Genomic DNA, 25,930 nt, shown 5'->3' with positions numbered 1-25,930 from the left:
ACCCCCCTACAAAGACAGAGTTTTTATTTATTTATTTTATTTGTTTATTTATTAGTTTTAAAACATTTTTTCGCAAAGAGTAACAATGAAAGAGCTGGGAACGTCGTTAGCACCTGGTTAGGACTGGAGAGAAACATTTGGAGCAAGTTAGAGCAATGGAAAAAACCCTGCAAAGACTTAGGGCTTGGAAAACATTCTTTTCAGAGAGTAACAATGAAAGAGATTGCAAGGTAAGAGCTGGGAAGATCGTTAGCAGATAGTTAGGGCTGGGGAAAAAAAGCTACATTCTAAGATGCACCCAAATTATCAGCCTCTTTTAGGGAGGAAAAAAAGTGTGTCTTATACTCTGAAAAATATGGTACTTTTTTAAAATTAGTTTTTTTCTCTTGATTATTGAGGTATGTGGCAGAAAAATCCCAAATTGTGAATGCAGCCTTCTGAATTCTTTCAATACATAAAATTTAAAAAATAAATAAAAATAAAAAATCAGGTCAGTCGACATTCCTCCCAGGGGTGGAGGAAGTTTTCCACTAAAATTTTGACATCTCCTTCACAGGAGGCCCGGTTTACAAGCTGTTGCAGAAAGCTGTAAGTATCTCTGGAGATTCCGTGTCAACATTCAACTCCCCAATGCTGGTTGTCATCCGTTTTTGAATTGACTCATTTGCTGGCTGGTATATTGAGCCATAACCTAATCAAAACAAGCTGGTTTCACAACAGCTCTACAAGCTAGGGGGAAAAAAACAAAACAAAACCTAACGGAGTTATACAAATTGCATGGCTGCATTTTCAGGGTAAACATAAATGAAAATGAGAGAGAGAGAGAGAGATGTTATGGCTTATTAAAAGAGGCACAGGGGAATTCAGAGAAGGATATTCTGGAACACATAATGGGATTTAATAACCGGACCTTGCAAAGACCAAGATTGTGATGCGAAGGTTTTCCTTCTACCAGTTTGAAAGTGCCTCCCATTAAAATTAAGATAAACAGGAGGGAAGAGGGTTACTTTGGCATCAAGCCACTGCAATTAATGGAAGACCGGAGCAAACTTCCTAACGTCTACATGAGAAAAACAAGAGCATTTGTCCGTATTTTTCTGGACCTGTTGGAAAAGCTGTGCTGACCCCAGTAGCTTTGCACAAAAATATATTATTTTGCTGCCATTTCTGAAAACAAGAGACCCTTCTGCATTGTCATTCTTTAATACACGGTGTCGGTAAAGCATTCTCTTCCTAATTCAATGCAATTCTATACGTTAAAAGTCAGCATTCCTTAAAAGTAATAAATTCACTTCATCTTCGGACCGTTCTAAATGAAAATACTAACTATTGACACAACAATTCCAAATACCGACAATAATTAATCTGACCTTGAAGACAACTTTTTGTAACTTACTTCTCTTTACCTACCTTTAAAACCACTTGAAACAATAACTAAACTACACTACCCACTACAACCACTACCATCGGACCAGAATATCTCCGGGACCGCCTTCTGCCGCACGAATCCCAGCGACCGGTTAGGTCCCACCGAGTTGGTCTTCTCCGGATCCCGTCGACTAAACAATGCCGTTTGGCGGGACCCAGGGGAAGAGCCTTCTTTGTGGCGGCCCCGACCCTCTGGAACCAGCTCCCCCCAGAGATCAGAATTGCCCCCACCCTCCTCGCCTTTTGTAAACTCCTTAAAACCCACCTCTGTCGTCAGGCATGGGGGAACTGAGATATTCCTTCCCCCCAGGCCTATACAATTTATGCATGGTATGTTTGGTTTTAATAAGGGTTTTTAGTTATTTTAAATATTAGATTTGTTATACACTGTTTTATTATTGTTGTTAGCCGCCCCGAGTCTACGGAGAGGGGACGGCATACAAATCTAATAAATAAATAAATAAACAAACAAGCAAACAAATACTGACTTAATTCTATATTTAATTTCTATATTCTCTCATCATATACACCTACTACTGGATTATATGTCGTATATCCTGAAAACATCTGAGATTTTGCAGATCCTCCCTACCCCTCTCCCTACTTCCCCCACCTCCCTCTATTCATATTTCCTCTCTAATTCTTTTTCTATCTTTTAATTTTCCCCCCTTTTCCTTGTTCTTTATGAAGGCCTTTCACTTATTTTACTATTAGGTACTATGTACGTATACACTTTATATTTTTTGTTATGAAATGTAACCCTGATTACAAGACAATTATTTAACGACATAGATAACTTTTTGTATAGTTTAAGACCTGTTGCACTAACACGTAATTATATGTTTATGTTTTCATATCCTTTTGACCCGATGGACTCCCCCCGTCCCTCTCCTTTTTTAATATTTGAAATTCAATAAATTATTTTTTTTTAAAGTCAGCAGTTCGCTCTGTGAGAGGAGCTGTCTCTAAATTTGACAGACACGACAATGCACCATTGTGATTTTTTCATGCAGTTTTCTCATGGGGGGGAGGGGTTGGGGGGGACAACACACAAACGGTTGTGTTTTTATCGGTTGATTAGTTGGAAATGCAAAATCAGAATCCTTCCTAATCATGTACTTCCAGCAAAATTAACTCCCCCGTTTCCACATATACCCAACCATAAAATAATCAAGACTGTGGTTGATCTGTACATACACAAAGATACACACAAAATTATCTCCGAGACCGCCTTCTGCCGCACGAATCCCAGCGACCGATTAGGTCCCACAGAGTGGGCCTTCTCCGGGTCCCGTCAACTAAACAATGCCGGTTGGCGGGTCCCAGGGGAAGAGCCTTCTCTGTGGCGGCACCGGCTCTCTGGAACCAACTCCCCCCGGAGATTAGAACTGCCCCTACTCTTCCTGCCTTCCGAAAACTCCTTAAGACCCACCTTTGCCGTCAGGCATGGGGAAACTAAACATCTCCCCTGGGCACGTTAATTTATACATGGTATGCTTGTGAGTGTGTTTGCTATTACATGGGGTTTTTCTTAAATCGTTAAATATTTTAATTAATTGCATTGTTGTGACTGTTTTACTTGTTGTGAGCCGCCCCGAGTCTTCGGAGAGGGGCGGCATACAAGTCCAACTAATAAATAAATAAATAAATAAAAATTAAAAATCATAAAACTGAAGGCGAGCGTGTTTTCCAACCTTGACAACTTTAAGGTGTCTGGACTTCAATCCCCAGAAATCCCCAGCCAGCCTTACTCTGAATTGTACAGTGATACCTTGTCTTACAAACCTAATTGGTTCTGGGACGAGGTTCTTAAGATGAGAAGTTTGTAAGATGAAACAATGTTTCCCATAGGAATCAATGGAAAAGCAATTAATGTGTGCAAGCTCAAAATTCACCCCTTTTGCCAGCCGAAGCGCCCGTTTTTGCGCTGCTGGGATTCCCCTGAGGTTCCCCTCCATAGGAAACCCCACCTCTGGACTTCTGTGTTTTTGCGATGCTGCAGGGGAATCCCAGCATGGGAATCCCAGCATCGCAAAAACAAGCGCTTCGCTGGCAACGGAAATCGCAGCATCGCAAAAACACTGAAGTCCTCGAAACACCACCTCTGGACCTGTGTTTTTGCGATGCTGCGATTTCACTGAGGCTCCCCTTGCTGGGAAACCCCACCTCCGGACTTCCATTGCAGCATCACAAATACACGGAACACGGAAGTCCGGAGGTGGGGTTTCCCATGGAGGGGAGCCTCAGGGCAATCCCAGCAGCGCAAAAACAGGTGCTTCGCTGGCAACGGAAGTCCAGAGGCGGGGCATCCCAGCTGCGGCGGTGGGTTTGTAAGGTGAAAATAGTTTGTAAGAAGAGGCAAAAAAATCTTAAACCCCAGGCTTGTATCTCGAAAAGTTTGTATGACAAGGCGTTTGTAAGACGAGGTATCACTGTAATTTCTAATTAATTCTTCTTAAAATAGGATAGAAAGGCTCACGGAAAGAAACTCCGGGTGTCTAGCCTGTCTCTAAATTTGACAGCCACGACAATGTACCATTGTGAATTTTTCACGCCGACTTTTCTCATGCTTTTTTAGGGTGGGGACAAATCAACATTTTATTGCCTGGAAAAAACACAAATGGAGCACAATAGCTCCACAATGTTTTTGTCGGTCGGTTAATTGGAAAATGCAAAATCGGAATCATTCCTAATCAAATGACAGCCAAATCACCCTCTTCTCTTTCTTTTTTGTCCCTGTCTTATCTGATCCTCCTGTGACATGTTCGGCTTGTTCCGTTAACAAGGGGAAGTGTTCTTTCTGTGGTCTCACATCTGCTTCTGCAGAAATAGGATCCTTTGTAGAGGATACATGACACCATTGTTCACAAAGGTCTGTGTCATATGCTGGGCCATGGAAGGTTTATGGTGATCTCTTACCTCTGGCATGTTGGGGTCATGTGCAGATAAATTATGAGAGCTTCTCCTGTCTTCCACCTGGCAGGCTAGAGAGTTTATTCCCAATTGCTAGTTCATAGCAGAGGTGGGTTCCTAACAGTTTGGACCGGTTCTATAGAACCGTTTTATTTATTTATTTATTTATTCATTCATTCATTCATTGGATTTGTATGCCGCCCCTCTCCGCAGACTCGGCTCACAACAGTGATAAAAAACAGCATGTAACAATCCAATACTAAACAACTAAAAAAAACCTTATTATAAAACCAAACATACATACAAACATACCATGCGTAAATTGTAAGGCCTAGGGGGAAAGAATGTCTCAGTTCCCCCATGCCTGACAGCAGAGGTGGGTTTTAAGGAGCTTACGAAAGGCAAGGAGGGTGGGGGCAATTCTAATCTCTGGGGGGAGTTGGTTCCAAAGGGCCGGGGCCGCCACAGAGAAGGTTCTTCCTCCAGGTCCCGCCAAATGACATTGTTTAGTTGATGGGACCTGGAGAAGATCCACTCTGTGGGACCTAACCGGTCGCTGGGATTCATGCAGCAGAAGGCGGTCCCTGAGATAATCTGGTCCGGTGCCATGAAGGCCTTTATAGGTCATAACCAACACTTTGAATTGTGACCGGAAACTGATCGGCAACCAATGCAGACTGCGGAGTGTTGGTGTAACATGGACATATTTGGGGAAGCCCATGACTGCTCTCGCAGCTGCATGCTGCATGATCTGAAGTTTCCGAACACTTTTCAAAGTTAGCCCCATGTAGAGAGCACACCTATACGTTCTCTTGGTGGCGCCACAGGCAGGTTTTTTTTGCTTCTGTGCATACACACAAACTTTTAAAAAGTACTGCGCATGTGCTGGTGTGCTAAGTGTGCGCCCATGCGCAACGCCCGCCCATGCAGCATGTCTTTCAGCAAACCTGCCTCATGTATCCCAGCAGCCGGTTAGGCCCCAGAGTTGGCATTCTCCAGATCCCATCGGCCAGACAATGTCGGCCGGTGGGACCTAGGGAAAGAGCCTTCTCTGTGGCGGCCCCTGCCCTCTGGAATGAACTCCCTCCGGAGATATGTACCGCCTCCTCCCTCCTTGTCTTTCGTAACGCTCTTAAGGACCTACCTCTGCCAGCGGGTATGGGGGCCGTGAGCCACGAGATTGTCTCCGGCCGATGTTGTGAATGATTGAATTGGATGAATGGGTATGACTGTTTTTAATACTTTTTAGTAATTTGTATAGTTCTTTTATAGTAATTTAGATTCATTTACATATTGTTGCCTTTATAATGTTGCACACCGCCCTGAGTCGCTTCGAGAAGGGCGGCATAGAAATCTAATTAATAAATAATAAATAAATAATAAATAAACTGGCAGTAGAATCAAGAACCCCACTATTTAGGGAGGAGATAAAAGTTAGAGAAAATAATAAGAGTAAAAAGTGAGGGTACCAAGGCGCAAGCAAGTAATATATATAAGATGTTAGTGCAGTCAGACGGGGATGTAACCCAAGGATTGACTAATATGGTGGCAAAGTGAAATACAAGTAGATGTGCAAGACATGAAAATGAGAAGGAAAATATTACATAAGTGGTATTACACACACGCGTTCAACTTGCATACTTTCAGCAGAACGTTAAATGTGTCTCTTGGCACGGGTGCCAAGATAAAGGAGTGTTCATGCATGTTTTGGGAATGCCCAGTAGTGCAGAATTTATGGGGAAAAGTGCAAAACCCTTATTAAAAACCAAACATACATACAAAACATACCATGCATAAATTGTATAGGCTTAGGGGAAAAGGAATATCTCAATTCCCCCATGCCTGACGACAGAGGTGGGTTTTAAGGAGCTTACGAAAGGCGAGGAGGGTGGGGGCAATTCTGGTCTCTGGAGGGAGCTGGTTCCAGAGGGCCGGGGCCGCCACAGAGAAGGCTCTTCCCCTAGGTCCCACCAAACGACATTGTTTAGTCGACGGGACCAGGAGAAGGCCCACTCTGTGGGACCTAACTGGTCGCTGGGATTCGTGCTCACCTATGTCGCCAGGCCTGGGGCAATTAGATCTAAACCCCCTGACTAATAAATATGATGCATGGTGTGATCAGATTGTCTGATCGAGTAATATATAATAATAATAATAATAATAATAATAATAATAATAATAACGATAGTGATGATGATGATGATAATAATGATGATAATAATAATGATGATGATGATAATAATAATGATGATGATGATAATAATAATAATAATAATAATAATAATAATAATAATAATATATTAGATTTGTATGCCGTCCTTCTCCGAGGGGTTTTAGCTGTAGTTTTTTAATGTATTAGATGTGATTTGTAAGCTTTGTTTCTATATTTATTCTGTGAGCCACCCCGAGTTTTCGGAGAAGGGCGGCATACAAGTCTAATAAAAAATTTTTAAAAAAGTAATAACAACAACAACAACCTGGGAAGGGTGAAAATGGCCTTCCTCTCCTTTTGCAAATTTTCTGACAAGCAAAGTCAACGGGAAAGCCACATTCATTTAACAATGATGTCATTGTACTAATTTTACAGTTGCAATGATGTTCTTAACAAAAGCGGTAAGAAAAAAAAATCATAACAAAGCAGTCAGCGAAGCAGTGGAAGTGATGTGCCGGTGCCTGGAGGCTGTTGGAGCCTGGATGGGTGTCAACAAGCTCAAACTCAACTCAGACAAGACGGAGTGGCTGTGGGTTTTGCCTCCCAAGGACAATTCCATCTGTCCGTCCATCACCCGGGGGGGAACTACTGACCCCCTCAGAGAGGGTCCGCAACTTGGGCGTCCTCCTCGATCCACAGCTAACATTGGAACAACATCTCTCGGCTGTGGCGAGGGGGGCGTTTGCCCAGGTTCGCCTGGTGCACCAGTTGCGGCCCTACCTGGACAGGGGGTCATTGCTCACAGTCACTCATGCCCTCATCACCTCGAGGTTCGATTACTGCAACGCTCTCTACATGGGGCTACCTCTGAAAAGTGTTCAGAAACTTCAGATCGTGCAGAATGCGGCCACGAGAGCCATCGTGGGGCTTTTATTATTTATTATTATTATTCCTAGATTCGCCCATGTTTCTACAACACTCCGTGGCTTGCATTGGCTGCCGATCCGTTTCCAGTCACAATTCAAAGTGTTGGTAATGACCTTTAAAGCCCTACATGGCACTGGACCAGAATACCTCCGGGACCGCCTTCTACTGCACAAATACCAGCGGCCGATAAGGTCCCACAGAGTTGGCCTTCTCCGGGTCCCGTCGACCAAACAATGTCGTTTGGCGGGCCCCAGGGGAAGAGCCTTCTCTGTGGCGGCCCCAGCCCTCTGGAATCAACTCCCCCCGAAGATTAGAACGGCCCCCACCCTCCTTGTCTTTCACAAGTTACTCAAGACCCACCTATATCGCTGGGCATGGGGGAACTGAGACATCTCCCCGAAGCTTTCTTATATTTTATGTTTGGTATGTATGTGTTGTATGGTTTTTAAATTGTTGGGGTTTTTTATGTAATTTAATTATTAGATTTGTTTCATTTTTATGCTGTTTTTTATTACTGTTGTGAGCCGCCCGGAGTCTTCGGAGAGGGGCGGCATACAAATCTAATAAATAATAATAATAATAATAATAATAATAATAATAATAATAATAATAATAATAATAATAGAAACATAGAAGACTGACAGCAGAAAAAGACCTCATGGTCCATCTAGTCTGCCCTTATACTATTTTCTGTATTTTATCTTACAATGGATCTATGTTTATCCCAGGCATGTTTAAATTCAGTTACTGTGGATTTACCAACCACGTCTGCTGGAAGTTTGTTCCAAGCATCTACTACTCTTTCAGTAAAATATTTCCTCACGTTGCTTTTTATCTTTCCCCCAACTAACTTCAGATTGTGTCCCCTTGATGATGATGATAATAATAATAATAATAATGATAATAATAATAATAATAATAATAATAATAATCTAACTCATCAAATTTCTCACTTAGCAATATTTTGGGCTCAGCTGTGGTCATAAGTTGAGGACTATCTTACACTTTCTCTCCACTGGAAAGAAAATTCTTTTTTTTTTTTTGGCCATAACTGAAGTCTGGGAAGGCTGTTACTACCTCTAACTCAATCAGCACCCCAACAACTTCCCTTCTGGGGGTCTGCTTTGCCCTGCTTGTGTCCCTGGGCCACCTGTGTTTATCTTGGCCTGGGAGCGAATACAAGCAGAGGTTTCGAAGCCAAATTGTCTGCATTAATGAAAGGTCACTGCGTATCCTCTGCAGCAAACAACTGTATACAGTAGTTAAACTTTAGTGAAATACCAACCCAATTAGATCACTCGGATTCACTCGGAGGCTTTGGCAAAGCAAAGAAGAAAACAACAAAGAAAGAGATTTTCTTCCTGAAAAAAAGTTGTAAGATGCAAGACGGAAGGAAATATTCCCCATTTTTGCAAAATTCTACAGTGTGCAAAGGAGATATTGTAAAGATCCCAGGAAAAAGACCTAAAGCCAAATTCTAGGCTTTGGGGTAGGCTATTATTCTGGGATATCTAAAAAACGGGGTGTCCCCCCCCCCCCCAAAAAAGATCTCTGCAGTAATGGTGAGAATTTTAATTCTTTTAAACTCAAGAAATTATGTAAAGACGATGAGATTTTGCGAATAATCCTCCAAAATAATTCCTTCCAAAAAGGAAAAGAAAGACGAAGTTTAGAATCATAGGGCCGGAAGGGACCTTGGAGGTCTTCTAGTCCAACCCCCTTCTCCCAAGGCAGGAGTTGTTATTCCAACCTGGACAAATGATGGTCTAATCTTTTTTAAGAAACCTCCAGTGATGGAGCGACAGCTCTGGGAAGTCAGATGTTCCTTTGATTAATTGTTCTCAAATCCAGGTGGGGATGCAGAGAGGAAAAATACCGGGGGGGTGGGGGGGGTGTTAATCCACCAAAGGGTGGGGCAGCCACTTCTGCAGGCTTTGAGCCATCTTTTTCGGGCTTCACGGTAGGCTGCGGAGGGTACGGTCTCCACTTCGCCTGGTGCACCAGTTGCGGCCCAATTTGGACAGGGAGTCATTGCTCACAGTCACTCACGCCCTCATCACCTCGAGGTTTGATTACTGCAACGCTCTCTACATGGGGCTACCTTTGAAAAGTGTTCGGAAACTTCAGGTCGTGCACAATGCAGCCGCGAGAGCCATCGTGGGGCTTCCTAAATTCGCCCATGTTTCTGCAACACTCCGCGGCCTGCACTGGCTGCCGATCGGTTTCCGGTCACAATTCAAAGTGTTGGTAATGACCTTTAAAGCCCTACATGGCATTGGGCCAGAATACACCCGGAACCGCCTTCTACCGCACGAATCACAGCGGCCGATAAAGTCCCACAGAGTTGGCCTTCTCCGGGTCCCATCGACCAAACAATGTCGTTTGGCGAGCCCCAGGGGAAGAGCCTTCTCTGTGGCGGCCCCGGCCCTCTGGAGTCAGCTCCCCCCAGAGATTAGAACGGCCCCCACCCTCCTTGTCTTTCGAAAATTACTCAAGGCCCACCTTTGTCGCCAGGCATGGGGGAGTTAGGATATTCCTTCCCCTAGGCCATTACAAGTTATGCATGGTATATTTGTTTGTATGTTTGGTTTTTATAACAAGGGGTTTTAGTTGTTTTATTAAATTGGATTGTTATATGTTGTTATTTATCATTGTTGTTAGCCGCCCCGAGTCTGCGGAGAGGGGCGGCATACAAATCCAATTAATAATAATAATAATAATAATAATAATAAATAAATAAATGTCCTTGTTGAGTTGTAGGGCTGATAGACATGGAGACATGGTTTTCTGAGCAAAGCTTGTCCAAATTAAAAAGAGATCTCTGACCTGAGCAGCTCCTGTGGACTTGCGTATATTTTTTAAATAACAAATTTCTTGTGCATATAAGTATAAAAGATTAACTTTTACTAATTTAGTTACAATGCTATATGGTTAATGTAAGATATATAGTATAAAGACAAATCATATCAAGGTGTGATTGTCATCTGAACAGAAAAGTGTCTAATTCACTTTTTAACTTCTGATAAACGGAAGAGTTTTAATTAACTTGGATAAACAGAAGCTGAGTAAATAATCATGTCCATAACCAGATTAAATAGGTTTGCTTAATCAAGAGTGCCAAGAAGAGCAACAAAGATGATTAGGGGAATGGAGGCTAAAACATACGAAGAACGGTCGCAAGAACTGGGTATGTCTATTTTAATGAAAAGAAGGACCAGGGGAGACATGATAGCAATGTTCCAATATCTCAGGAGTTGCCACAAAGAAGAGGGAATCAACCTATTCCCCAAAGCACCTGAGGGTAGAAGAATCAATGGGTGGAAACTAAACAAGGAGAGAAGCTACTTAGAACTAAGGAGAAATTTCCTGACAGTCAGAACAATTAACCACTGGAACAGCTTGCCTCCAGAAGTTGTGAATGCTCCAACACTGGAAGTTTTAACAAAGATGTTGGATAACCATCTGTCTGAAGTAGTGTAGGGTTTCCTGCCTAAGCAGGAGGTTGGACTAAAAGACCTCCAATGTCCCTTCCAACTTTTTTATTATTATTACTATTATGTCAATACAACACAACAAACAAGATCACTATGCTGGATTTCATATTTCATCACCAGTCGGGCGCTTCCCAAGCACCTAGGACTGCATGATGTAGTGGCGAATTATGTTTGCCGATCCCAGTAAAGCGGCCTTTTGCAATTGACAGATGGAGATTTTGTCAATTCCAATGGTTTTCAAATGTCCGCTGAGATCCTTTGGCCCTGCGCCCAGTGTGCCAAGGACCACTGGGACCACTTTCACTGGCTTATGCCAGAGTCGTTGCAGCTCAATTTTTAGATCTTCGTATTTCACTAATTTCTCTAGCTGCTTCTCCTCAATTCTGCTGTCTCCTGGGATTGCAGTGTCGATGATCCATACTTTCTTTTTCTCCATGATCACAATGTCTGGTGTGTTATGCTTCAGAATTCGGTCAGTCTGAAGTCGGAAGTCCCACAGTAGCTTTGCTTGCTCATTTTCGACCACTTTTTCGGGCTTATGATCCCACCAGTTCTTTGCCACTGGTAAATGGTAGTTCTGGCACAAGTTCCAGTGGATCATCTGTGCCACAGCATCATGTCTATGCTTGTAGTCAGTCTGTGCGGTGTTTTTGCAGCAGCTGAGTATGTGATCGATTGTTTCATCTGTTTCTTTACAGAGTCTGCACTTCGGATCGTCTGTTGATTTTTCAATTCTGGCTTTGACAGCATTCGTTCTAATGGCCTGCAGTGTTCCCTCTAATTTTTTTGGGGGGTGGGGGGGTGGAAAAGTATAGTGTCTGAGCGGCAGTCCCTTTGGGACTGGGCGGCACATAAATAATAAATAAATAAACAAACAAACAAACAAAAAACCCACCCTGTTTTGCTTCAGAGAATTTCAAAATAAAATACTGTACTGTGTGTCTATAACAGTGAGCTCATAATAGGGCAACTCTATCAATATCAAAATGCCCCTTAAATAGTTGAGCTAGTTTCAAACTAGACTTTGATTTTCTTTCTCTCTTCCTTACTCCCATTCTTTTTCTTTCTCTTTTCCTTCCTCTCTTTTTTCTATCTGTTTCTCTCTCTTCCTCTCTCTCTCTCCTTCCCTTTCACTTTTCCCTCTCGGCTTCTGGGCAGGTTTGGAAAACTCTGAGTTGATGATGATTTTTAAGTGAGCGATTGCTCACTGCTCAGCTTAGAGGGAACTATGATGGCCTGTTCTTGTGCCGCCAGTATTAGTCCTTCTGTCTTCTTTTTGAGTGTTCCACTTGTAAGCCATGACCAGGTCTTTTCTTTATCCACTTTGCCTTCAATCTTCTCCAATTATAATAATTATTATTAATATTATAAAAACCAGAAAGTCCCACTACACCCTGGGGACAAACCGTTGTTTAGTTCGTGGGAAGAAAAAGCACAACCACCCAGGCACGCCCCAGGAATTCAAGGCATTCCTCACTTGCCTAGAAGAAAGGGAGCGATGCCTCCTACGCCCACAGCTGGCCAGAGGGAAGGAAGGGAGTCTTGGTGTTCTGCTTTGCTTTGATCTTTCCCCTGTTTCTTACAGAGCAGTGCGCCCTCCTGGACTGAACGTGTCCTTCAAGATTCCCTCCAATGGCATCACGGCTCCCTGTCCCCCCTTTCTCTCGTACAATCTGATTTCAATGACCTACACTGAATCTGATCTACTGCAAAGCCAACTCCAGACTCAGCTTTATTTACCAGAATACAGTGGCACCTCTACTTAAGAATGCCTCTACTTAAGAACTTTTCTAGATAAGACTAGGGAATTCTGGGAGTTGAAGTTCACACAGCTTGAAGTTGCCATGGTTGAAGAACACTGTTCTATCTGGGTTGATGCCCTGGACAGCTTCACTCAGCCTGAAATCTGTTTGCTGCCACTGTGTAATCGTCAAAATTATTGCAGCCCTCATATTAGATAGTAGTATTCTTTATAGTCATTGGCTGCAGCCCAGCCTTTGATGGAGATTTGCCAGTCTGCTCAGAAAGAGTGGAAGGCACAAGGATGAAAGGAAGAATATATATTCATTCTGGGTTGTTGTCGATTTTTTTGCATAGAACGTAGGGACGATAAAGTAAATAAAGTTCTGTTTATTTCATCTGCATCCAAACAAAGGTGATTGTACGAAAATATTTAAAAAATGATGGATGGATGGATAAGCATCAGATACACGTTAGCAATGGATGTTTGTAACAACCTTATGTAGCCATTCCTATTCGAACTGACCTCTCCATTCATCTTATGCAATATTTGCAGTTTCTCCAACCTTGACAACTTTTAAGACTTGTGGACTTTCAACTCCCAAAGCTGGCTGAGGAATTCTAGGAGTTGAAGTCCACAAATCTAATATAAATACATTAGAAATATAAATACATTAGAAAACATCCAGAGATACTTTATGAGAAGATCCTGATTGCTTATTTGACCACCATGACAATCTTTAAGTGTTGTACCTCGTGTGCCCTACATGGCATTGGACCAGAGTACCTCCGGAACCGCCTGCTACCGCACGAATCCCAGCGGCCGATAAGGTCCCACAGAGTTGGCCTTCTCCGGGTCCTGTTGATTAAACAATGTTGTCTGGCGGGCCCCAAGGGAAGAGCCTTCTCTGTGGCGGCTCTGGCCCTCTGGAATCAACTCCCCACCCTGTCTTCCGTAAACTACTTAAGACCCACCTATACCGCCAGGCATGGGGGATTTGAGACACCTTTCCCCCAGGCTTATTATAATTTATGTTTGGTATGTATGTGCTGTTTAGTTTTTAATTATGATAGGTTTTTTAGGGTTTTTTTAATATTAGATTTGTGCCAGTATAATATTGTTTTTTATTGTTGTTGTGAGCTGCCCCGAGTCTTTGGAGGGGGGCGGCATACAAATCTAATAAATTATTATTATTAAATGTATCTCTTCTTTTATGTACACCAAGAGCATCTTATTTTATCTACGGTTAACCTATCCAGATTCCTAAGAGGTCAGTAAGGGGCGAGTACAAGTGCACTAGAGTGCCTTCCGCCCCCTGTCCTATTGCTCTCCTATATCTCCTATTCCTTTCTTCTATTCCTATATCTCTTCTTCTGCTCTTTCATTGATATGTTCTATTACTATACCCTCTCTTCTATTCTGTCATAGATATATTTTACTATGAGTATCTCCTCTATAACTTTCATCATGTATTTTACTGTGTGTGTGTGTGTGTGTGTGAATATATAGTGGTTTTAGTGGGTAGGCCAGAACAAGGCCGAAATGGTACCATCCTAGTCTCCCTTAATTTTAAAATTTCAGCTAAAATCATTATATATATATATACACCCACTAAAACCCTCATTGTGTATTGGACAAAATAAATAAATAATAAAATAAATCTGCACCAAAGACAAATTCCTTGTGTGTCCAATCTCACCCGGCCAATAAAGAATTCCATTCTATTCTATTCTATTCCCTCTCGGGCAGCCGCTACCTTTGCAGCTCAGCCTGTCGTGTGAACCCAGCCACCACGTGTGAAGAACAGGGACAGGGGAAGTCAACCGGGTGTTGGCTGGATAACCAAAAGGGCTGGCAGGGAGAACGGCCAGCAGCTCATCTCCGTTTTGGAAGAAAGCACCGAATTACCGCATTCCGACGACCAGGCGTACACGTGTCAATTCTTTCGAGGATTTGGCCTGGTTTAATGCAAGGTGGGCCTCTCGGACACCGCGACGGCTGCAACGGAGCCGAGCAAGACGGGCAAAGGCAGGCAGGCAGGCGCCAAAAAGGCCCGGTCCGTTGCGCGAGACTCACACAACATCGGCGCAACTCCACCCTTTGCAAGCCAGCCTTGCTTTGCAAGCTGCGCAGGCGCACTCGAGAACTGGCGCTCTTCCTCCAAGATACCGGGCTCCGCCCCGGACTGATCCCGCCCCCGGAAAGGCGCGAGGCAGGCGTGGTGAACAGGCGCTTGCTTCTGCCATTGGGCGGTTCCTAACCGGGAGGGCGGGGCCAGACTGGCGGGAAATATACGAAAATGGAGTCTTACAAGAGTTCCCGGAACTGGAGAGCTGGGGCTTGCCTGGAGGAAGAGGAGGCTGGTAAGAGGCGGCTGAGCCCGCAAAGCCCTTCGTTTCTTGCCGAGCGCTCCTTACTAAGGGTTGCAAGGGAATTACTCCTAGGAGTAGACGTGAAGGTGAAGGGCGTTTGCTTGCAGGGGCCATTGGGTGAATCCCCACCGCCTGGAGTTGAGATTTGCTTGTCTTGTTAAAAAGTCCCAAAGATGCTTTTCTAACAGGAGGCAACCTGCTTTTCTATTGCTGTTTGGTTTTTTAAATAATGATAGGGTTTTATATGTTTTTTAATATTAGATTTGTTCCACTACTATAATGTTTTTATTACTGTTGTGAGCCGCCCCGAGTCTTCGGAGAGGGGCGGCATACAAATCTAATAAATAATAATAATAACAACAACAACAACAGGGCCTCCACCCTCCCTGTGGTTTCCCCAATCGCACGCATTATTGGCTTTTACATTGATTCCTATGGGAAAAATTGCTTCTTCTTACAAACTTTTCTACTTTAAGAACCTGGTCACAGAACAAATTAAGTTTGTAAGTAGAGGCACCACTGTATGTAGAAAGGGGGGGGCAGTTAATTTGGCAGCCAAGTGATTTGGTAAGAAAGTTGGGCAATGGTAACCTTAATTGGAGTACACTCAAAAGCTTGACCAGGAAGCTGTGATTACAAATTGGTTAGTATTCTTGGACATTTCAGCATTAGTTGTTTTATTAATTGGATTGCTACATGCTGTTTTTTTAATCATTGTTGTTAGCTGCCCCGAGTCTGGGGAGAGGGGTGGCATACAAATCCAATAAATAATAATAATAATAACAACAAGAAACATTGGTTGGTCACTTGGGATTCTTCAATTTTGCCCGTTGGGTTTTGCTCACAACGTCCTTGCCAGTTTTGATACCTTTGGAGGAACTCCCTCAATTGCATCTTCTCTTTTTTATTTTCATGCTGAAGGATATTTCATGTAGTCCGAAGGCAGAAAATGAAGGGGAAAGGCAGAAGCATTGTCGGGAAGCAGCGGGATTCTTGTGATGTGTGGCTGGATCCTTCAGCACTCAAAAGACGCAAAGTGATGGTAATTTATTTATATCCCACCTTGATTATTTTTCATAAATCATTCAAGCGGGTGAATATACACAATAACTATCAGTACTACGTGCTCCACTGGTTGGGTTTGTCAATATATGAAATAACCAGCAATGGATGCTGGGGGCATTAGTATAATGTTACTTTAAGGGCTAGGGCTGCAATTAGCCATAAAAGGGAATCAGATGTGTTACTTTGTGTGGTCATTGCAGTTAGTCTTGCTAATGCTTGCTATTTCTTTATTGCTTTTCCTAACCCTAATTCCCTTATCTCAATCTCTGCTAGTTTGGTCTCTGACTATACTGGGTCATTCTTTGTCAAGTGGACCAGGTGAAATTGAAGCCTTGTTTGAAAAGAAACCATCACAAAAACAACATATATGATAGAAAAACAAAACCGTGCTCATTCTAATTCTAACATTCTAATAAAACAAAAATGAAGATGATTGAAGGTGAGAAAACAAAGAGCATAGAAAAAAACTTACTCATTCTAATGAAGATGATTGAAGGTAAGGAAACAGAGGTCTCTGTTTTCTCACCTTCAATCATCTTCATTTTTATTTCACTAGAAAGCACATGTTTTTCCTATGATATATGTTGTTTTTGTGATGGTTTCTTTTCAAATAAGGCTGCAAAAATCAGTCAAGTGGACACCTGGTCCACTTCACAAAGAATGATCCTACTATAAACTTGCTGTGTGTTAAATATTTGCCTATGAATTATGTATGTGAGTAATACTTATGGTATTATATTATTATCCTAGTCTCCCTGAATTTTCAAAATCAGCAAAACATGTGACATATCTACCTACCTACCCTGTTCCCCCCAAAATAAGACATCCCCTGATAATAAGCCCAATTAGGCTTTTGAGTGCATGGCAATAAGCCCAAGTGCTTATAAGACAGGGTCTTATTTTAGGGGAAACATGCTATGACTATTTGTTGCAATTTCTGGTTGCAGATTATTATTATTATTATTATTATTATTATTATTATTAATTATTATTTATTGGATTTGTATGCCGCCCCTCTCCGCAGACTCGGGGCAGCTAACAACAATGATAAAAAACAACATGTAACAATCCAATTTAATAAAACAACTAAAAACCCTTATTATAAAAACCAAACATACACACAAATACCATACATAACTTGTAATGGCATAGGGGAAGGAATATCTTAACTCCCCCATGCTTGGTGACAAAGGTGGGTCTTGAGTAATTTGCGAAAGACAAGGAGGGTGGGGGCCGTTCTAATCTCTGGGGGAAGTTGATTCCAGAGGGCCGGGGCCACCACAGAGAAGGTTCTTCCCCTGGGGCCAACTCTGTGGGACCTTATCGGCCGCTGGGATTCGTGCGGTAGAAGGCGGTTCCGGATGTATTCTGGCCCAATGTCATGTAGGGCTTTAAAGGTCATTACCAACACTTTGAATTGTGACCGGAAACCGATCGGCAGCCAGTGCAGACTGCGGAGTGTTGCAGAAACGTGGGCGAATCTTGGACACCCCACGATGGCTCTCGCGGCCGCATTCTGCACGATTTGAAGTTTCCGAACACTTTTCAAAGGTAGCCCCATGTAGAGAGCGTTGCAGTAATCGAACCTTGAGGTGATGAGGGCATGAGTGACTGAGCACTGACTCCCTGTCCAAATAGGGCCGCAACTGATGAACTGGGCAAACGCCCTCCTCGCCACAGCCGAAAGATGATGTTCCAATGTCAGCTGTGGATCGAGGAGGACGCCCAAGTTGCGGACCCTCTCTGAGGGGGTCAATAGTTCTCTCCCCAGGGTAATGGACGGACAGATGGAATTGTCCTTCTTGGGAGGCAAGGCCCACAGCCACTCCATCTTGTCTGGGTTGAGTTTGAGATGCTGTTCCAATTGGTTTTATATAAGCAAACCATTATTAATTTACAGTTTGGGATTAACTAGTGTAGGCAATATGCTAAAAGTAATGCATGAGGACAGTTGCTCTTAATTCTGTGTTTTGTTTTATCTAGAATGTTGCCACTAAGTCAGCCTTAACTCTCCTGGGCCAGCACTCCCATCCTGCAGCAATAATTGGATCTCTTCATCCGTGCACTAAACAAACCACTATTTCTACTTTCTTCACTGCTCAGAAAGCAGGTACAGTTGTACAGCAGTTGTAAGGCATTCACGGCGTGGGAAGAGAATTGTCTTCACAGAAATAATTACCAATTTGGTTCCTTATGTTCACTGCACTGTAACACCAACGGACCAAATGGCTCAAGTACTTTGCTTAAGCCACAATAGAAAAATCAAGCTTACCGTGTTATGTAAATGCAACTTGTAGGTTTGTAACCATGTTGGGTAAATACACATTTCTCCCTCCGTAATCCTCCAGGAAAGAAATCCACCATTTGCTTAGTTTTGTTGCTGGGGGAAGAGGAGACCATACACCAGGGCTCCCCAAACTTGGCAACTTTAAGACTTGTGGACTTCAACTCCCAGAATTCTCCAGCCAGCTGGGAGTTGAAGTCCACAAGTCTTAAAGTTGCCAAGTTTGAAGACCTTTGCCCTAAACAGAAGCTGCATTGCAGCCCCTCGCCAAATCACCCCATTTCTCCATCTCCCCATTACTAGAGAAATGTTGCTGTCTGCTTTTGAAAAGTGGAGACAGGATACGAACTTTCTTGGATACAGTGGAACCTCGACATACGAGCAGCTCTACTTACGAGCTACTCGAGATAAGAGCTGGGAGGGGAACGACATTTTTGTTCGCCTCCCGAGCTCACATTCGGGATACGAGCGCCAAGGAGCTGTCTCCTGAAGCCGAACGCTAACTTCCGCGTTCGGCTTCAGGAGACAGCTCCTTGGCGCTCGTATCTCGCGTGTTTTAAAAGGTTGCAGCTGGCCTGGGGGGCTCGGGGGGGGGCTGGCAAGCCCCCCAGGCCGGCTGCAACCTTTTAAAACACGCGCCCCCGAGCCCCCCAGGCCGGCTGCCACGTTTTAAAACACGCGTGCCGCTTCGCAGCTGTCTCCTGAAGCCGAACGCGGAAGTTAGCGTTCGGCGGCAGCGGTTTTTTTTGTTGTTGCACGGATTAATTGACTTTACATTGTTTCCTATGGGAAACAATGTTTCGTCATACGAGCCTCCTTCCGGAACCAATTAGTCTCGTAAGTCGGGGTTCTACTGTATAACCATTGTGAAAATGAAAGCTCTTCAACTACCACATCAGGGTTGTAAAAAGCCCCACCACTAGATGGCAGCAAAAAGGCAAAAACAAATGCAAACTTTTTAGTGCCATCTAGTGGTCAGCTTTTCATCTGCTATTTTAAGTCGCTACATTGCACATTCAAGGCTAGGTAAAGTAGTAAGTTTAGTAGTAAGTTCAAATAAGTCGCACATACATTTGCCAAGCTCTGTATAAGAGGATTTATTTGCTATTCCATCGCACTCTTCACTGCAAAGACATACAAAACACACAACGTCATCCCAAAAAACTTTTTGTCTCTCTGCTGCATTAATACTATTAAAAGGTGTGGAGGATGTGTAAAGGACTCCCGTTCCACTACTTATTCTTCACAACTTCAAAAACTGGGGAAAAGGTAAACTGAGGAAAGCAGCAACATTTGAAGTTTTTTCCTCCTTCAAGTCTTTTTTTAGAAGCAAGAAATTAAATAAAGAATTGAAAGCAACTGCAAAGAAGAGCAAGGGAGGGAATAGCTGAGACCTGGTAAGAAAGAAATGTTGATCGTTCAGGTATAGCACTAGTTAAAAACAAGACCCTGGTCGGTATTTGTATTATCTGTTTCACTGGTTAGCCAATCAGGTTTTTACAACAAACACAAGCCCCAATTTTTTTCTTTTAAACACAGAGGGTAAGGCACACTTTTTTTTCCCTGAATTAAATGATCAGTCCTTCCTAGACAAGCTTTAAATCAGGGCTGTCCAACTTTGGCAACGTTAAGACTTGTGGACTTCAAGTCCCGGAATTCTGGGACTTGAAGTCCACAAGTCTTAAAAGTTGCCAAAGTTGGGAGACTCCTGCTTTAGATTGGCAAGGGTTCTGCCAAAGTCCCTTTCTGGCAAAGCTGCTGAGGACCACAGTAAATCCAACCGAGACTGGGCCTCCTCCAAGGGCAGGTCATCTGTCCAGCAGGGAGAACATCTAATCTCTTAGATTCAGGTAGCCTAGAGCAGTGTTTCCCAACCTTGGCAACTTGAAGATATCTGGACTTCAACTCCCAGAATTCCCCAGCCAGCAAATGCTGGCTGGGGAATTCTGGGAGATGAAGTCCAGATATCTTCAAGTTGCCAAGGTTGGGAAACACTGGCCTAGAGGTCCCCAAACTTGGTAAGACCTGTGGACGTCAACTCCCAGATATTTTCCAACCAGCATTGCTGGCTGGAGAATTCTGGGAGTTGAAGTCCACGTCTTGAAGTTGCCAAGTTCGGACACCCCAAGGTAGACTCTTCAGATAGGGAGCAATAGGATCCAAAATTGGATTTTGGATTGATAGCCTCCCCCTACCCCCACCCCCAAGTCATGCTCTTGAAGTAAAAGACCTGCACCTGCCATTCCCCTCTAGACCAGGGCTAGGCAAAGTTGGCTCTTTTGTGACTTGTGGACGTCAACTCCAAGAATTCCCGAGCCAATCATATGAGCTCAAGAACTCTGGGAATTGAAGTCCACGTCGTAGAAGAGCCAACTTTGCCTACTTCTGCGGCCTAGACCGCTAGGCTATATAAAGACTCTGTATTTGACCTCTCGGGATGATTTCAGATTCCATTGTGTTTTGGCAGGGGAAAAGACCACCGACCCAAACGAGCGGTTAATGACCTCCGCATCATCGAACGACACCATCAATCTAAAAGACACCGAATTGCTTAGAGGGAAAAGGACCAGGGCCCTGCCTTCTGTCCTTCAACCATCAAGCCTGCAGGACTGCCAAGGACAACCTGCAAAGCCAACGAATGTCTCTGGCCCTTTCCTTTGCAATTCTCCCCCCGCTCGAGCCCAGGGCCACCCCGGCACCCGCCCAATTGCTCGGGAGGCAGGCACCGCCACAGAAAGAGAGGCTTTTCTAACTACAGAGCTCGTTCGGCGCCTGGAAGAAAAGGGGGGCTTTCGTCAGCAGCGGCTGGCTCCGGCGTCCCCTCTGAAAGAGAAAAATGACGTCTGGCAAAGAGAAGGGAGCCCCACTTCGTTTTCTTGGAGAAACCCAAGTTTTAAAATAAACCGGAACCGAAGAAAGGATGCAGGGAGGCAGCGCGGATTCCCTTCTTCTTGGGCGGGCGCTACTCTTGCAGACGACTCCGATTCTGAAAATATGGATCCAGAACTGGAAGGAAACCCATTAGAAGCAGCGCGTTTGAGGGGTTTCAACCAAACTGGATTCGGTGGGAAGCATTCGGACACTGCTAGCTGTGAGAACGGCTCCCTAGCTACAACTCAGCGGCTGTTCACACAGGACTCCGAGGGCCGCAGAGCAATTCTGCACCGCCTTGGAGGAGAAGGAAGCGAGGCGTCCTTGCCGGAGGAGCTTTGGGGGCGCAAGAGGCCCCCTGGAAGAAGCTCCTTCAATAATAAGAGCTGCTTTAGGGATGGTTGGGCTGGAGACAGAAGCCCCCCTGGGTCCCTGGACTGGCGCGCTCTTCCTCCGCTGCCAGAACGTACTGAAAAGTCATGTTATGACTTGTTATTCACAGAGGACTCGGAAGGCAATAAAGTCATTAAACACTGAATTGCCCGGTGAGATAACCGAGCCTCTTTACAAAACAAACCTGGCTCAAAGGGCCCCTTTCGTAGATTGCCTGTGGCTGTGTGTCGCATACCTAACCTGTTTTGTTCAACATGCTTTCTTCGGTGTGCGTGAGCTAATAAAAGAAACCGAGGAATGCAATTCTTAACCCTGGTGTTCTAAGAAAGGTCTCGCGGCTCTAGAATCGTTCTGCAACTAGCTTTCATTCAGGTAGTGTAAAGGTTGGCTAAGATGGATTTAAGCTAGACCAGGGGTAGGCAAAGTTGGCTCTTCTATGACTTGTGGACTTCAACTCCCAGAATTCCCGAGCCTATCATACTAGCTCAGGAATTCTGGGAGTTGAAGTCCACATGTCAGGGAAGAGCCATTTTGTCTACCCCTGAGCTAGACCCATCAGCCACAGCACCGCTTAAAGGTTGGTATTGCTGACCAGTCCTTGCTGCTTCAAAATGGGGTGGGGTCTTTTTTTAAAAACAAAACAACAGACCTGCCAAGCTGCAAAGCTAGTGAACTTGACCCCATGCAACTTCAGCAAGATCCAGCCTGCCCACATGGGTTTATTTCTCTTGTGCCCCTTTAGCTGACGTTTAAGACTAAAACACCAGTTTGTATGTTTACAAAGAACTCCAATCGATGACTATGAACGGGACTCATAGTTGCTCTGCCACAATGAGAACCTGATGCGATCCAGAGGCTTTGGATTGCAATGCCAATCAGCCTGAACCTCAGGCTAAGGGCAAGTGCTTTTGGGAATTGTAGCCCAAAATGACTGGAAAGTACCAGGTTGTCTACATCTGGCTTTGCGGTACCTGTCAATTATTCAATAGCATATTAACAGTGAGAAAAGAATGGGTAAAAAGTGGAAACGGTTGTGCCCCATGGGAAAAGAGTGTGTTATAAATTCCCTGAGGGTTGAAGTTAGTGATTTAGAACCATCGTGGGCTCCCCTAGATTACAGTGGCAGCATCACAAATTCATGCTACAATTGCTGCTGACAAAGGACCAGCGAGGGCTCAAAAGGCTTTTAAAACATACTGCAAAAGAATTTTCCACACTTTTGCCCTTTCTACAAATTGCCAGGAGATTCTGAATAGTTACTAGTGGCAATATTTTCAAACGTGCACACAAGCCCTTAGAAAAAAGACCTTCCGATTGCTTTAAAAATGCCATGGCCTGATGCTACATGAGTTATTTTGCAAATTCTTGGCAGGGGGGCAACTGAGTGGCTGCTTTGAGGGTTCTTGTGTCTCAGATGCTTCACTAGAGGGGTTTCTAGATGCACATGAAGATGAACTGCAAACACCATTAAAGCAGCTGTGCTTCAGCCCTATGAGGAAAAAAATGCTCTGCGTAGACAAGTCTTCTATGACTTGTGGACTTCAACTCCCATAATTCCTGAGCCAATCATGCTAGCTCAGGAATTCTGGGAGTTGAAGTCCACATGTCATAGAAGAGCCAACTTTGCCTACCCATGGCCTAGACCAATGTTTTTCAACCAGTGTGCCACGGCACATGGTCAGGTGTGCCGCGAAGCTCAGAGAAAGAAAACAAGAGAAAGAAAGAGAAAGATAACAAGATAGAAAGCAAGCAAGAGAGAGAGAGAGAGAGAAAGAGGGAGGGAAGGTGGGAGAGAGAAAGACATAGAGGGAAGGAGGGAGGGAGGGAGAGCAAAAAAGAGGAAAGAAGGAAGAGAGAAAGAAAGGGATGGAGAGAGAGAAAAAAGAGGAAGGGGGAGAAAGAGGAAGAGAGAAATAGAGCAAAAGGGAGGAAGAGAGAGAATTTTTTTGTCCAATTTTTTTACCCCCCCCCCCCCCTCAATGTGCCCCATGGTTTTGTAAATGTAAAAAAATGTGCCGCAGCTCAAAAAAGGTTGAAAATCACTTGCCTAGACCACAACTTTGCAAAGCTGGTAGGGTTTTATTCTCCAATGCCAGCACAACAGGTCAAGCCATACTTGGATTGTGCTGACCATCCCCACTACTGCTAAAGTATCTTACCAAATTCATGGGTTATTTTGCTGCCCTCCCACTAGAAACTTGACCATGTGCTATTGTTCCACTTGTATTAATTTAACCTGCTGGCCTCTGAGCTTAAAGCAAAGAGTGAGCTAGGCAGGTTGTTGTATTCTGTCTCAACAAATGAAAAAGAGCTTTACAGAGTTTGACAAGACTATGTAGCAGTAGTAGAGGTAAAGATACTTTGGGGTGCACATAGGTCTACTTCTCACACGTGCCAGCAACTCCCTAGATGTATTTGATTTAAGGAGGTGTCGACAGGTGGACCTCAAGTCTACTTTCAAATCTGTAGTGCTGCACAGCTTTAGTGTATATCATCAACAACAACCAGATTTTAAATTCAATGCTTAGATTAGACGCTTGGTTTCTTCTTTAGTCAACTATACGCCCGTCGTTCGAAAAATGCAGGTTGCGGAGAGAGGCTGCAGAATGTAAGAACTTTTCAGATTTAAATTTAAAATTATCTTTACAAAACAAAACCTTGGGACTCCACAGTAAGTATTCTCAGGCTTCAGACCTGGAGCAAAAATATAAATTGAATTTCTTTTTGAAATGAAAAGTATCGTTGTCTGCCACGGGCAATTCCAACTTTAAAAGAATCCGGATTCACTGCATCAGTTCAGGATGTGGAAAAGTTTTACCTTTAAAAAAAAAAATCATTTGGCTGTGTGGAAAAAAACCAGCAAAATGTCAGTTTCTCCCAGTGTGTTCCATCTGCACAAAAGCACACAGGAAGCCTAACCCCTAAAGGATATTAAATGTTCAAGGAAGAGAGCCACTGTAGAGAAAAACCTTAAGAAGCATACTAAGATAAGAAATGAACATAGCTGTCAGTTCTTTTTCATATTTACATCTTCTTCTTTCAAAGCGAATTTCCGTCTTAAAACCTCTGCTATAAGAACCGCAGGATCCTCTTCTTTCAGTAAACCTCTGTTCCTAAAAGGGAGACACCAGACGGAGGACGTTATATAAGGGCACGGGAAGATTTTCATAAGCTGCAATCGTTCCTGAATTATTTACCCACGTTCTAAAATATTTATCAACCTTCTAAAATAAGCTGGCAGCCTTTTCATCAATTTTATTACCCGAGTGGTTTAATCTTTTTTCCCCAAGATCATAGCTAAGATGACATTTATTTATTTTATTTTTATTTATTATTTAGATTTCTATGCCGCCCCTCTCCGCGGACTCGGGGCGGCTCACAAGAAGACACAACAAATCGTAAAAAATCCAAATACATTTAAATATTTTAAAAAGTTTAAAAAGAACCCCAATATAATAACAAGCACACACACACAAACAAACATACCATGCGTAAATTTTACATGCCCGGGGGAGGTGTTTCAGTTCCCCCATGCCTGACGGCAAAGGTGGGTTTTAAGGAGTTTACGGAAGGCAGGGAGAGTAGGGGCAGTTCTAATCTCTGGGGGGAGTTGGTTCCAGAGAGTCGGGGCCGCCACAGAGAAGGCTCTTCCCCTGGGGCCCGCCAACCGACATCGTTTAGTTGACGGGACCCGGAGAAGGCCCACTCTGTGGGACCTAATCGGTCGCTGGGATTCGTGCGGCAGGAGGCGGTCTCGGAGATATTTATTTATTTATTTGATTTCTATGCCACCCTTCTCTTTACAATCCGGCCAATCAGGCGTTTACAGTGGGAGTGTCCCTCTGATTTTCCTGCCAATCAGTTTAAAGCTCTGTTGGGAGAATTGGCACTAGACTTATGACTGGGGCTCAGCACAACTCGAGGAACTGTATTAAGGGGTCGGGGCATTAGAAAGGTTGAGAACCACTGCTCTACATACAATAGGCAACCATGTTCTTCCGGTTACTTTAAGACTTCAACTCCCAGGAAATTAATTTTATTATTGAAAGACTGGCATAGGCGTTTGGAATTAAACGTATTTAAATGTGAGCTCACTTATTTGTGATGTGTTTCTCACATCTGCTCCAGCTCTAGCTTTCATGCAGTTTTCCCCTGATAATGAGGTAATTCTGTTTATTGGTTTAATTAACTGGTAAGAGCAAGCCTCCCAATGGATGAACATATTAAAAAGGTGCCAGGGGGGTTTAAAATACAATTGATGTTAAGCTCTAATATTATGGAAAAGCATCC

At 43.7% G+C, this 25,930-nt stretch overlaps 2 protein-coding genes and 1 long non-coding RNA gene across 8 annotated transcripts in view; 1 reads left to right on the top strand and 2 right to left on the bottom strand.

Moving 5' to 3' along the window:
- The window catches only part of LOC139174134 (uncharacterized), a 44,043-nt gene extending 29,247 nt beyond the window's left edge, over nucleotides 1-14,796 (bottom strand). Inside the window, exons 1-2 of the long non-coding RNA XR_011560307.1 lie at nucleotides 14,564-14,796; nucleotides 13,408-13,513 (exon numbers count right to left, since the gene is read on the bottom strand). This is a non-coding gene — a long non-coding RNA (uncharacterized lncRNA). The remainder of the gene's footprint in view (nucleotides 1-13,407; nucleotides 13,514-14,563) is intronic.
- Nucleotides 14,797-14,819: 23 nt separating this feature from the next.
- On the top strand, nucleotides 14,820-21,943 carry AUNIP (aurora kinase A and ninein interacting protein). 2 transcript variants are annotated; one of them, XM_070764246.1, is made up of 4 exons: nucleotides 14,820-15,018; nucleotides 15,949-16,069; nucleotides 18,076-18,202; nucleotides 20,844-21,943. In XM_070764246.1, the coding sequence occupies exons 2-4, from the start codon at nucleotides 15,977-15,979 to the stop codon at nucleotides 21,782-21,784; spliced, it is 1,161 nt and encodes a 386-aa protein (XP_070620347.1). In that variant the 5' UTR covers nucleotides 14,820-15,018; nucleotides 15,949-15,976; the 3' UTR covers nucleotides 21,785-21,943. The 2 variants fall into 2 exon arrangements, with proteins under 2 accessions (XP_070620347.1, XP_070620349.1); XM_070764248.1 differs by lacking the exon at nucleotides 14,820-15,018 and adding an exon at nucleotides 15,052-15,113.
- A 2,306-nt stretch (nucleotides 21,944-24,249) lies between these two features.
- Nucleotides 24,250-25,930, bottom strand: part of MTFR1L (mitochondrial fission regulator 1 like) — a 47,860-nt gene continuing 46,179 nt past the window's right edge. For all 5 annotated transcript variants that reach the window (XM_070764252.1, XM_070764250.1, XM_070764251.1 and 2 more), the window contains exon 9: nucleotides 24,250-24,753. In XM_070764252.1, coding sequence (XP_070620353.1) covers nucleotides 24,648-24,753 — 106 coding nt within the window. In that variant the 3' untranslated portion in view covers nucleotides 24,250-24,647. The remainder of the gene's footprint in view (nucleotides 24,754-25,930) is intronic.

This window comes from Erythrolamprus reginae, chromosome 11 (genome assembly GCF_031021105.1).
Source record: "Erythrolamprus reginae isolate rEryReg1 chromosome 11, rEryReg1.hap1, whole genome shotgun sequence".
Lineage (NCBI taxonomy): Eukaryota > Metazoa > Chordata > Lepidosauria > Squamata > Dipsadidae > Erythrolamprus > Erythrolamprus reginae.
Note: the sequence above shows the minus strand (reverse complement) of the source record. Positions and strands in the feature narration are given on the sequence as shown.

Bases quoted from the DNA above. Each gene is read 5' to 3' on its own strand.
- AUNIP (XM_070764246.1), top strand. From the start codon at position 15,977: ATGAAGGGGAAAGGCAGAAGCATTGTCGGGAAGCAGCGGGATTCTTGT. The intron at 16,070-18,075 runs GTAATTTATTTA...TGTTTTATCTAG, and splicing joins TCAAAAGACGCAAAGTGATG to AATGTTGCCACTAAGTCAGC. The intron at 18,203-20,843 runs GTACAGTTGTAC...GTGTTTTGGCAG, and splicing joins CTTCACTGCTCAGAAAGCAG to GGGAAAAGACCACCGACCCA.